This window comes from Idiotropiscis lumnitzeri, chromosome 1 (genome assembly GCF_059441095.1).
Source record: "Idiotropiscis lumnitzeri isolate Australia: NSW breed Sydney's pygmy pipehorse chromosome 1, RoL_Ilum_1.0, whole genome shotgun sequence".
Taxonomy (NCBI): domain Eukaryota; kingdom Metazoa; phylum Chordata; class Actinopteri; order Syngnathiformes; family Syngnathidae; genus Idiotropiscis; species Idiotropiscis lumnitzeri.
This window is the reverse complement of record NC_142391.1, coordinates 33,287,199-33,300,237: the sequence shown is the minus strand read 5'-3', so window position 1 is coordinate 33,300,237 and position 13,039 is coordinate 33,287,199. Positions and strand designations below refer to the sequence as shown.

Genomic DNA, 13,039 nt, shown 5'->3' with positions numbered 1-13,039 from the left:
CACATACAATTCTGTCCATAATCGTTATGAACAGAATCTGTGACAAAGGGCAGCCTCGGCGGAGGCCAACCCACACTGGAAACGAATCCGACTTACTGCCGGCAATGTGGACCAAACTCTGACATCGGTGGTATAGGGACCAAACAACTTGTAACAGGGGGTTCAACACCCCATACTCAGGAAGCACCCCCCACAGAACTCCCCCAAGGGTCACGATCGACCGCCTTCTCCAAGTCCACAAAACACATGTAGAGTGGCCGGACGAAAGCCCATGCACTCTTGAGGTGTAGAGCTGGTTCAATGATTCACCGCCAGGACAAAAAACGATGTTCCTACTGAATCTGAGATTTGGCTTTTTAACAAAGCTTCCTCTCCAGAACCCCTGAATAAAACTGACCAGGGAAGCTGAGGAGTGTGACCCCCTGTGTGGTGGAACACATCCTCGAGTCCCCTTCTTAAAAAAAAGAGCGACCACTGCTCCGGTCTGCCAATCCAGAAGCACTGTTCCAGATCCCCATGTTGCAGAGTCGTGTCAACCAGGACAGGCCCACAACATCCAGAGCCATCAATAACGTCAGGTGAACATCATTTACCCCCTGAGGCTTTGCATAAGAAGTCAAAGGTGTACAAATTTAATAAAAAACAAAACCTAAACAAAAACAAAAGGCTTCCTGTCAATTAGTGAGCATCTTAAATGTCCTTCACCCACACCACACAGTGTCACTCAGGTCTATGGTGAAAATGGCTCCACCAGGATATGCGATCAGGCCTTTCCTACAATTCTTGGTCTTTGAACTTATTAAGATAGTTGGGAACTGTTTAAAACCAATACGCTACCTTGGATGGGCCCTTGAACTCCTCCAGGTCAAAATCAAAGTGTCGACCCAGGGCACCCACAGTGAACAGTGATCGCAGTATTACAGGCTTGTTTGCTGCCAATGTCGTGCTGTTCGGATCCTCTTGATGCTGGATTTTCAGCCTACTTAGTGCACCTACAGGTAAAAGAAAAAACAAATGAAAAAAACAGCAATCGTGAGCTAAAAAGTGCAGTAAAGCAAAAATATTACATATGGAGAAATGAGAAATCTCACAATAGAATTTGTTGAAGCAGGCCCAGACAAACTTGTAGTTGTGTGTCACTTTGTTGACAACAGCGCCCAGACAGCTGACACAGTGCTGGACCACCTATAGAAAAGTGGAACATAGTTTCAGGAGACAGTTCATTGAGTACAAGAGAGGAATGATTTCCAACCACTGTACCTCAATTAACCAATTTATTTAACTCATTTAATACACAAGACGGATATAGCGTTGTGATCAAGAGTTTACCTACACGAGTTTAAAAAAAATTAAATAAAAAAAAAAAAAAAAAAAAAAAAAACAATGTTTCTCTTTGAGTTTCCAGTTATTTCTAGAACTCAGATTTTTCTATGATAGAGTGATTGGGACAGATATGTCTGTCATTAAAAAAAAAAATCATCAAGCTGGTTCCTTTATGATTTCAGTATGGGTTAACAGAAAAAGTGACCAAATCTGCTGGGGCAAAACTATACGTACATGCTATACTATTATTTGATCAAATGTCCCTTTGCCATTTTCACTTCTGTTAGGTGCTTTGGGTAGCAATCCACAAGATTCTGACAGGTTTCAGGTTAAATCTTTGACCACTCCTCTAGAAGATAATTTTGGCCTCAAGACGGCCGTCCGTCCCAAACATCATTATTTGTTTGCCATTTTCATGAAAATTCCAAGAAATAAAAGCTTGAAATATTTCACCCACTTATGAATCTATATAAAATAACAGTTTTACTTTCTAAAATGAGAGAGAAAAAATCTTGGATATCTATTGTGGAGTCTCATTAACATACCGTCATGCCATATTTGATGATGAGCTTCATGAGGTCCTCTTCTATCGTGGCCAGGAACGTCTCACTGGGGTGCTCCATTAGAGGCACAACCAGCTCCAACATCTTAGCCACGTTGCAAATGACCATGAAGTCGTTGGCAGTCTGCGAAAAACACACAAGCGGTTAGTTTAGTGAAAATTCAAGCGAGCTAAGACGCAGAGAAAATCTTGAGACAAACAGGATACTTACGTGACACTTGGTGGTTAGGTAAGGCTGCATGGTCATGGCGTGTTTTACCATGAGTTGGGCCCTGATCTTACTGAAGAGGTACAAGGTAGTAATGCAGGCCACTAAGCGGGTGGAGTTTACACCCTTGCTCTCTGCATTACAAAAACAAAATATTGACATACGTTCAGTGCGAGTAGAGCGGTTTCCCCGAGGTTGAATGTCTTAAAGCTCGCAAAGGTTGGAATTTGACCCACGTTTTTGGTGTCCAGTGATGTTTTTGGCCTCCGTTTAAGTCTTTTTGACAGAAATGCTTTAAAGTTATACTTTATTCATCTCTATATTTGCTAATCTTTGGAAAGAAAAATCCCAAAGGTTTTAGTCTATTTCAGTGGTCATCATTCTTTTTGAAACAGAGCTACTTCTTGGGTACTAATGAATGCAAAGGGCTATTAGTTTGATACACACTTCTGAAATAAATTACTTTTAATCATGTTATTATTGCGTTATAGTGTGTTATAACATAAAAATTATATATTCAATAAAGAGGAAAATATTGCGATAATTTCTCACAATAATTAGCAAATAGATCAATATTAACATGCAACACGATCTCAGACAGTATTGACATTTTCAAATGATCACTTCTACAACATTCCTTGAAAAACTCAAATGTCCGAGCAAAGGTGATTTATTTTGAAAAGAGGCCCGCAGGCTATTCACGTGGTCCTAATAATAGTCTTATTAATTTATGTAATACGAGTTTAAAATTAATTTCAAAATTTGGACAAAGTAGTTCCCCGTTAAGAAAAAAGAATGGCTTAACTATCAAATAAGCAAAACGAAAAAGCAATAGTTTATAACCACATGACAAGCAGCCACCCTTTTACTTAAGCTTTTTGATGTTTCACTCAAGCAACAGCAACAGCTCTAAAATGGTGCATCTCTGACCATGTTTTAGACACTCCCCAAACAAAAATCTCTGAATGTTCACAACATAACAGTAGCTAACACACACAAGCCCACAAACTGATGTTCGGCACAAGAACTAACTTTAGCCTAAAGCTAGCTTGCAGACCATTTGCTCCAGGTCAACGTACAGCCTTAAATAGCTTACTGACCTGCAAGAGACTCTTCGTATTTTAAGATGTGCTCCACTAGATTGTCCACCAGTTGAACGCAGGCCTTTTTGGCAGGTTTATACGCAGCGTCCTCCTCAGATTTGAGAAGCTAACCCCAAAGGGAAAGGATGGCGTCACGCTTAATATCAACAATAGTTGTGCAATGCGCCAAGCTCTGGCCACAACACCACTTACATTGGAAAGAAGCTGCTCAAACCAGTCATAGCCGGTGTCTCGACAGGCCGCGACTACATCAGTGATGTTGAGGATCTTTCTGGTCATGGTCTCCTTGTCGTGGGCTGGCGTTGGCGTGAACCATAACTTCTGGAATGTCTCATTCACTAATTTCTATGAAAAAAAAGACATCAAGTGTGAATTGCATATATTTATTTTGAAAAGAATGTTCACAACTCAAAACAATGGAGTGAGCCTACCTTGATTCCTTCCTCATCATTGACCCTGCGAATCATTCTGACGCACATCTCTGTGATTTTAATAAAGGTGGGCTGCTCCAAACAAATGTCTCTCAGGATCTTAATCACTCGCTTCCTTACGCTTATACCTGTGTCCTGCGGGGCACACAATGGATTATGATAACCCCGCTGACGCACTTTGCAAATAACAGGGTAATTCAACTGCTGTTAAGAGAGTGGTGTGTTGCACCATATTTTTAACACTAGGTGGCAGTGGAGGACTGCAATAGAAGGTGAACTCCACATGAACCCGATTGATTTCCATGACAACAGGCATAACAATATCAATGTAACACTTCCAGATCCTGGAAGAAGATTGGGAGGAGTGCGTTTGAAACAAAGCAAATACATTCTGCTACAATAATAACGTGTGTTAGTTTCTTTATATCCATGTGTACCACAAACTTGTATTTTAAAAAAAAGGTGTGGGGTGGCGGTAATATCATTGCACCAGATTCAAATAAATGGGATACTTGCTTTATGACGGTCCTGATGAGATTAGAAATTAAATCAGGTATTTACCATATAAAGGGAGCAATCTTGTTCTCAGCAAGAGCTAGCAAGCAAGCAAGCGCTCTGGTGTCATACTTTCATTTACGTACAAGTGCTTTAGACTTTACTTTTGTACCGGTTGCAGCGGTGTGCCCAATTTTTTTTCTTGGTTGCACCAGCGCCAATGTTAGTTGCACCAAAATTCTGGACCCCATCTTACAGAGCTGCTTACCAACGGAAATTCACTTCTGAACAATTGATCCAAATTTTCCCATTTTTAAAGTTCTGTCCAGGAACATTCAAACATTAAAATCCCAACTCTGAATGAAATCAATGAAAATGTCCCATAAATACAAATGCTTGCACCCCCTAGTGAGCTAATACTTACCAGGATCCTCTCTATGAGCATGTCATAGTACTGCTCTGTGAGCTGCGGTCTGCTAAGCACAAACTTGCCCAGCAGCTCCACGGCTGCCTCTCTCACACTCGTGGAATTGTCCATCAAGCGGCCGTGAACTCCACGCTGCATGTCAGACTGCACGAGCAGAGAAACTTGAGTTACTTTACAACATGACAAAGGAAGAAAAGTAAAAGGGGAGGTGGTCTTCAACAGGAACATAGACAAGTACCCTTGCCAGGATGCTGGGGTCCACAGCCACCACCTCCGACAGACACTTCATGGCTTTAGTCCTCACGGCTATGGCACTTTCTCCAAGGACTCGCAATATCTAAATTTAAAAAAGAAAAAATAATAATAATAATAATAAAAACACAGATACAAATCAATACAACAATGTTAATTCAAAGGCAATAATGTATTCCACGTTGCAAGATTCATTGATATTGTGCAATAGAACCTCTGGGTGATGTGTCAGCAATGCTCATGACACTTCAGCTCAGTAAGCATCTTTTTATGAAGCATAACAGAAAAGAGCGAACCTGATGACCACCAGAGTCGGAAATTGATATTTACAACAATACCAATTAAATCATCACTATGTGACAGGCGCACTCTGCAAACACCTTTCTATTCCCTCTCCAAGCGTCATTCACAGGGTGAGATTAGATTTTATACTATTCAACAGTTTTTTTTTTACATGTGAATGCCAATTAAGAATGTAAAAATGTTTATTGAAATATTGCCCAGTAATCAATTCATTCATGGTGGCAGTGATTATTAAGGTCCACAAAATTTATACCGTTAGGTGTATAGTATATGGATCATAATGTTCTAAATACATAAAATGGATGACTATGAATCTGATGCATTGCACAGGTTCCCCCCAATAATTATCATAGTCAAATTTGCTCAAGGTGGACTATTTGCACTACCTATGAAGTGGATATAAAATATAAACATGGTGAAAATAGACAGGGTAGGAGTGTTCATTGATTACCTGTGTTAAATAAATATCAAAGCTTTGTGCAAACGGCCTCATGGAGGCCAAATAACGCACAATCAGACAGGAGTCCTCGTAGTCCACAGTGTCGGAGTTCATCCTTGGAGAGTGGAGCAGAAAATGTTACAAGACTAACATGCAGCAAAAAAAAAAAAAAAGAGAAAAAAATGACATCACAAGTGAGATGCGTGCTTACTTGAGCGTGGCAAAATGAGCCGGCGTGGTCTTGATAATGTTGCGCAGGAACTTCTTGCGCTTCTCAGCGCGCTGCATGATCTCACCCGTGGTTTCCATCTCCTTGGCATGTTGCGGTCCGTCTGACGAGTCATCCTCTTTCGGGTTCTGATTCCGCATGGACTTCTCTGCCTCCGTTGTGGCGTCCCGGAACCACTGGGCGATATAGAACTTTCTTGCAAACTGCAAAGCAAAGTTTGCCTCATTTTCTCAGACTTTTTAGATACAGCAGTGCAGCTGCAAAGTATTCAAAACCCAAAATGGAAAAAATACATCTTTCCTCAAAGTTCCACACAAAACATCTCATAATTAAAAATTTGAGAATTAATACTAAAACGGGTAGCACGGTGGAAGACTGGTTAGCACGTCGCCTCACAGTTCAGAGGTGAAGGGTTCGATTGCGTCTCCAGCCTTCCTGTGTGGAGTTTGCATGTTCTCCCTATGCCCGTGTGTTTTTTCCGGGTGCTACAGTTACCTCCCAAATTCTGAAGATATTCATGGTAGGTTAATGGGTCAATGGCCAGAGAATTTTCTCTCTCATGGACTGAGAATCCTTCAGGTCTTCAGATTGTTGTCCTTCTGGAAGCTTCTCCTCTCCCCAGAGAGCACGACTGGAGCACTGAGAGTGTGACCATAGGGATCTTGGCCACCAGTGGAACCTTATATAGACAGGTGTATGCCTTTCCAAATCACGTCCAAAGAATTTACCAAAGTTTTACTCCAGTTTAACTCTAGCAACCTCAATAGCAGGCGTAGGCAAACTACGGCCCGGGGGCCACATGCGGCCCGTTAAAACGTTTTAATCCAGCTTGCTGAACTTGAAAAAATAAACCTTGTTAATGTTTTAAGTTCTAAATACTGTGGTTTTTCGAAGACATGTATATTGTTGTAATGCTTTTGTTCACTTTCATTTAAAATTAAATGTATTTTTTTTTCTCAGATGAGGTGAAGTTATAAAAACACTCCACCCATCTGCTACTGATCCAGCCCCTCTGTCAAATTTTAGAACCCACTGTGGCCCGCCAATCAAAAAGTTTGCCCACCCCTACTCTAAAGGATAATCAGTAGAAAAAATTGTGCCTGAACTCAATTTTAAACTTGATGGCAAAATACAATGCAATCCAACTTTATATATTTAGCGCATTACACAACAGCTGGAGCTGTAACAAAGCACTTTCCATATGGTGTAATATGAATTAGCGGGAAATTAGAACACAAATGAAAACATATTAAAGCTGGGAATACTTATGTACATGTGATTTCTAAGTTATTTAATTTTTAAGAACCTTGCAAAAAGATTTTGAAGTTTTTTGATGATGTCATTACGGGGTGGTTCTGTACAGAACCTTGAGGGAAAAAATTCATTTACATAGCCCTAAAAAATGTTTAAATTATATCAGTGGTAAACTATCTACAAATAAGAAAGTAGTACTAATATGTAACTCTATGAAATACACATAACTAATTAGTAGATATTGTTCAACAACTGCAATACCTCACTAATATATTCAGGTTCAACTCAATGAGCAAGGGAAGGTTAATATGAAAAAGAAACACAGAAATGTAATTTCTTCTCTGTTCATGATGTAAGATATCCATAGATAATTTTTCAATGTCGGAAAGGAAGGCTGGATCCAACCGAAAACTGTTTGAGGCCATGTTTGATGCAAATTTAAACTCACCACTAAGGAGGCATCTGTATCAGCATTCTCTTCCAAATAGTCCAAAAGAGCCTTTTGCAGCTGCTGAGTTTCATCACCACCCTGAGACTGCAGAAAGATCACAGGAATAAATATTGAACTTCCAACAGTCCAACAGTAACAGATATAGAGTTGTTGAACCTGTTGTAGAATACGATCAATCGAGCGCTGGTCCATCCTGCTGGTGACTGCGTCCTTCCTCAGACGAGCGGCCACAGTGCCGAGGTAGTCTAGAGAAGCCACTCTGAGTGCCATCTCTGTCTGCTTGTTGCTGAACTGGTGGACCTGGTGAAAATCAAACATAATGTTTGCTGGGTACTGTTATGGTGCAACAAAGAGCAAGAATAAATAAAAAAAATCAGCCTATATCCATTCTTAAAAAAAGAAGAAGAAAGGAAAACAAGACCAGGGTGTCTGTGGCATTCTTTAGTGAAAACACGACAGCCTCTTTTATCAGACTCACTGAAATAGGGACAGGGGGGAGGGGCATTGAGTGGCGGGACAATGCGAATGGCTACTTGTTGAGTCTCAAGTCTAAAAAAGTGAGTGTGAATGGAAAAGCATATATTACCCACCATGAATACAACATAAAATTGTATATTCACTCATGGTGACAGAACTTCACCTTCAAGATGCCAATTACACTTGCCAGTTACTGGAGTGGAACCATGTATTTGGTGCATGCAGTGGCGACATTGTCAAACCCAAATAAACCCTTACCCACACTACGCTGAAAATTTCAAATAGCAATAAAGTATATAACGTTTATCATGTAAGCCTTGCATTACAATGACGAGCAAGAGTGGCGCTGGGGGTGTGGGGGTGTATTTCATTGCGACAAAGTTAAAATAGAAAGTAAGTAAGTGGGATCCCAGAGTGCGAATACAAAGGCAAGTGCCCATAAAAACATGAAGGATGCAGCAATTCATCCTGTAAGTAAACAGCTGAATTACACTTGACAATTCGTGCGTGCATCCATGCATGAGACACAAGCAGCGAACAAGGTCCATGAGACAATTTCAGTACGCCTGCCATGTAATTCTACAATAACAACAACAACAGTAAAAGAACCTCAGAGGATCCCCTATAAGAAGGCCGAAAACATTTAACCGAAAAATGGATGACACTAACCAGGAGTCTGCCGAGCAGACTGAGTAGCAGCTCGGCGGCAGGCCACTCTGGTTTGTTAACCGTAGAGAGCAGGTCCTGGACAAAGTTCTCAAACAGCGGCCGGTAGTCTTCCTCTCCTTGCTTACTGCCACATCTGAGGGAGAATACGGGAAACACACTATGAGACCACAAATGGAAAGTGTAAGAAAGCCTAATCAGAATTTTGAAAATGGAATATCCAAAGGTGCTTCGGTAGTGGAACAATTCAACCATCGATTCATTTTCGATAGTTAGCGGGAGGGTGTGAGGCAGACATCCTAATCCAATCCCAATATGACCTCTTACCCGCGTTTTGTCCCTTCCCCCTTGAAATGCACGTTCACTACAAGCAAGACGTGTCCCAATTCTACGTAAACTTTAGGGGTAGAGGAGGGCCACCAACAATGGAGTCTATGTCCCTTCAGCACCAAGTCAGACCAAGACCTCCCAAGATTCTACACACGCCCCAATGGCGACAAATACAATGGCTGCAGAAATGACATCAACGAACGAGAAGAAGCGGGAAAGATAAATATAAATGTATATTTGTGTTTCATAGTAGTGACATGCGCGATTTTATCGGTTGTTCTCTACTTTGCTACAGTTACGTGGTTTGAGTTGTGGGTTAAAACGCTCACTGGAGAACTGGCTGTCAGACCAAACAATAATGCTAGAAGCCAGGCAGTACAATACAGTAGGGTTGCTTCTGAATGCCGTGACAAATTGATTTTCATACCAATAACACTCGAGATTTTATTAGATACTAGTAGTTTATTGTAATTAGTTGGTTGTTGCTTAAAGGAGGACAAGACCCAAGATGGCCCATTTTTCACGAACAAGCTCAGTTTGTAAATTTTTTAATCAGGAAACTGAAATTAGTTATTTATTTTTAATCTATCAATTTTGGAAAAATTAGGAAATAAGTGACAACTTTTAATGAGGAATGTGGCCACGCCCCCGTCCGCTCTCCCCATGGTCTGCCGAGAGTCAGTAAAGGTACAGATTACAAACTCCCAATTGGAAATCATTGTACTTTCCTTGCTTATAGAGTCCAAAAACTTTGATCAATTGGCAAAAAAAAATAATGTGGACATCCCGACCAATAACCACTTCAACATATCCAAAAGATTGACCTCTCCATGGCCGATTTACACGAGAAAGAGGAACTGTGGAAGTGAGCAGAGGTACATAGATGATGCTGTTGCTTGCCTCCCTACTGTGACGTAGACGCTGAAACAGGAAAAAAATAAGCCAAGCTCCAAAAGGGGTGTGCCAATTTCTCCAAAATCTCATCACAAAAAAATACTCAAATCACTAAAGAGACTTTTAGGGGGGGAGCATTTTCCCACACAAAGCTATTATATAAGTGCCAATGTTATTCTCAGTGAAGTGCCCCTTTAACGCTCGCTGGCATGCGATCTGAGCTCATAGCATCGAGGCTATCCACATTCACAGTGGTTCCACAGTCCCACACGCAGGAGAGCGAGACATGCTTCGATTGTAAGTTAGAGGAGAGTCTACCAAGAACATTGAACGAGATTCGGGGATGTTCCACTTGGCAGGTCCCACTATAATCATGTATATAACACCATCATTCGAACCAAAAACTATGAAAAAGGAGTTGCTTACTTTTTGAGGAATACTGAGAGGAAGTTCTGGGCTGTTCGCATTGCCGTCTCATATGAGTTTGTAATCAACACATCTTGGTCCACCTGAAAATAAATACAATGAACATGCTTGTACTATGTTTCAAGCCGGTAGGAATGTGTGTCATTTCTCCTACCTTGTTGTCATGTTCCTCTAAAGTGTCTTTGTCATTGGGTAGGTGGACCACGCACTGAATGAGCTGCAACACCAAGGCAGTCACCATTTGGATGTACATGGGTTCTCCATCTTGGTCAGAGCTGTTCAACCTTGAAAGAGTATGGCGGCAAGGATCAGTATCGCAGCCTCACATTACTTTCTGTCAATGTATCTCATCATACCGGAAGTTCCTGAGGGAGCGTTTGCTGGTGGGCAGCCTGGCCAGTGATGTGAAGATCTCCTCCAGAATGAGCTGCCGGTGCTTCTCGTAACGCGAGAACACCTGGAAAGGAGAAATGTTAAAGTGTAGCGTTTGAACAGTTTTGCACTTGTGAATTTTGAGTGTTGTTTTTGGGTAAATGTCAAAACACTTACCGCTGTAACCAGTTTAATAGCGCACAGCTGCAGCTCGCTGACATTTTCCACAAAGAATGGAGTGATTCCCATCGAAGAAACCTGAGGGAGGGTACAACAAAAATGAAGTAAAAACAACAGAAAATGTATTATTAATATAGTGTAAGAACAAGCAGGAACTGAAGACAGTTGTAGTAGAGGACGGGCAGAGCATCAACAAGCATAAACTCCAACATCTGGGGATGTCTTTGTCTTCCATACTACAACCTGTTATTGACTTCAAAGGATTCGCAACCGAATACAAAAAAGTAAAAGTTTGATTTGTGGTTGTCAATTTCCTTATGACCTTCTGTCTCTTGAAGAGTGGGAGGCATATATATGTACAAACGGTTGTCATTCCTGTCACCGCTCGCCTGATCTTAATGTAAATACCCGCAAATTAAACTTGAAAGTCTGCAGTTAAAACACAACTTGCTCATTTCATTTAATTGTGGTGATATTTTGAGTCAAAATGATGAGAATTGTGTCAGTGCCAACATTTATAAACCCAACTGTATACGAGTACATTTTTAACAAGGTAGGCGCAGAAGAGGATCTCGCTTAGCTAGTCTATAAAATGCAGATTTGTAAAACATTGTAATGACTAGCAAACTGTTGATGCAGCGCTGCACCACTTTTGTGTTTGAGAGCAGCATAGCTTTTGAGTTGAAGATAAAGATTAAGGGGTAAATCGCTGCTTACCAGGTCCATTATTTTTTCTTTTAAAGTTCTTCTCACAAAAAGCTTGTTTTCTGCGCATTTTGTTAAGAAACAGGTGTTTTGGGTGAAATTACCCCATCCCATCCTACTCCTGAAAAGCTGGAAACAAACTATTTTGGTAAAAGTTGAACCTACTCTTTCTTTTGGTGGGTTTGGGGCTCAATATGGGTGTCATTCACTAACCGTGCGTATGCACCAATTTGTACATCAAAGGTCACACAAATGTGTGGTTCATCAATATCTTCAAACTTAAATTTGTGTATATTCTGAAAACAAATGTAAAACAACACTTCCTGACATTTATAGTAAACAAAATAATTGCCTAAAAGATTACAAATATATACCCATGGAGATTTGCTGTGTTAACACCAATGGCACTAGTTCCAACAACAATTTCATGAATTCTATCAACTAAAAACGTCTCCATGCTCTGCTACGTTTATTCATTACGGTTTATTTTAACAATCCGATGTGCAAATAATATAATTTTTATGCATATTTTGTGTAGAGTATTCACCAATTTAAGTTTGGACTTAAGAATGACTGACATTATTAAGATGCGCTGTCAGGTTCAGTAATCAGCATGTTTTCTGATGATACAAACCTTTTGAAAATAGGATAAAGAATGGGGACGTCATTTAGAGGCTAATGCCTTAAAACAGTGTTTCTTTTTCAACCTCCGTGCATTAGCTGAGATGGATCAAATGGATTTTTAGTGTCCCTTGAATACTTTAACGTTTGAGGTTCCATTGTATGTACCCAGACAAGAAAGCACAATTTATCTCGAGCTCTTTACCTGGAGGATGGTGGTGTCTGTGAGCAGTTGGATCTCGAGGAGCTCGGAGATGTTGCTTACGATGTCGCACACTTTGTTGTACAGCATGATGATGACGCGTTGCTTGTGTGTGGAACATTTGGCACGCTTCGCCTTGGAGCTCAACAAGACACCTAAATCAACGATTAGATAGATTAGATAAGATTAAATCGAGACAGAAAGACAGAGTGACAGACCGAGAGAAAGAGACAGAGCGACACAGACAAACAGGGTGAGAGACAGACAGACAGACAAAGACATAGAGAGAGAAAGAGACAGAGAGAGAGACACAGAGAGCGAGAGCGAGAGACAGAACTATTTCTCTCCAGATGGCAACAGTTCAATCCTCACCGCCGTGCGGGTCCACCCTGTAGACGGGGTCGTACTGTGGGTAGAGTGTGTTCTGCAGATGGAACTTGGTGTATTGCAGCACCCGCTCGATGACGTCCTCAATGTAGACGGCCTTCGGCATGTGCGCTGACGTCATGATGTTCAGAGCCGTGAGGCAGGCGTCGGCTGACTTGGTCACTCGCTCCATGATGAGGTCCCTCCACAGCCGCTCCTCATCTTCGGCATCGTGGTCCTGAGATTACGTGGGGAAACTTTTTTTTTCTGTCTCTAACCAGGTGTTATTTTCTTTTGTGTCTATGTACAGTATTTGGGGGACT

The 13,039-nt window shown here is 41.1% G+C and overlaps 1 protein-coding gene across 3 annotated transcripts in view; it reads right to left on the bottom strand.

Annotated features, from left to right (window-relative positions):
- nipbla (NIPBL cohesin loading factor a) overlaps window positions 1-13,039 on the bottom strand; it is a 41,332-nt gene that overhangs the window by 9,717 nt on the left and 18,576 nt on the right. For 2 of the 3 annotated variants that reach the window (XM_088296035.1, XM_088296044.1), the window contains exons 19-38: window positions 12,723-12,954; window positions 12,354-12,505; window positions 10,820-10,900; window positions 10,627-10,727; window positions 10,425-10,554; window positions 10,271-10,353; window positions 8,624-8,756; window positions 7,634-7,777; window positions 7,475-7,561; window positions 5,755-5,975; window positions 5,556-5,658; window positions 4,788-4,886; window positions 4,547-4,693; window positions 3,628-3,762; window positions 3,389-3,541; window positions 3,194-3,302; window positions 2,097-2,227; window positions 1,869-2,009; window positions 1,092-1,185; window positions 838-992 (exon numbers count right to left, since the gene is read on the bottom strand). In XM_088296035.1, the coding sequence (XP_088152161.1) occupies window positions 838-992; window positions 1,092-1,185; window positions 1,869-2,009; window positions 2,097-2,227; window positions 3,194-3,302; window positions 3,389-3,541; window positions 3,628-3,762; window positions 4,547-4,693; window positions 4,788-4,886; window positions 5,556-5,658; window positions 5,755-5,975; window positions 7,475-7,561; window positions 7,634-7,777; window positions 8,624-8,756; window positions 10,271-10,353; window positions 10,425-10,554; window positions 10,627-10,727; window positions 10,820-10,900; window positions 12,354-12,505; window positions 12,723-12,954 (2,631 nt within the window). Of the gene's footprint in view, window positions 1-837; window positions 993-1,091; window positions 1,186-1,868; window positions 2,010-2,096; window positions 2,228-3,193; window positions 3,303-3,388; window positions 3,542-3,627; window positions 3,763-4,546; window positions 4,694-4,787; window positions 4,887-5,555; window positions 5,659-5,754; window positions 5,976-7,474; window positions 7,778-8,623; window positions 8,757-10,270; window positions 10,354-10,424; window positions 10,555-10,626; window positions 10,728-10,819; window positions 10,901-12,353; window positions 12,506-12,722; window positions 12,955-13,039 lie in introns of all 3 variants that reach the window. The other variant, XM_088296052.1, reaches the window with a different exon arrangement.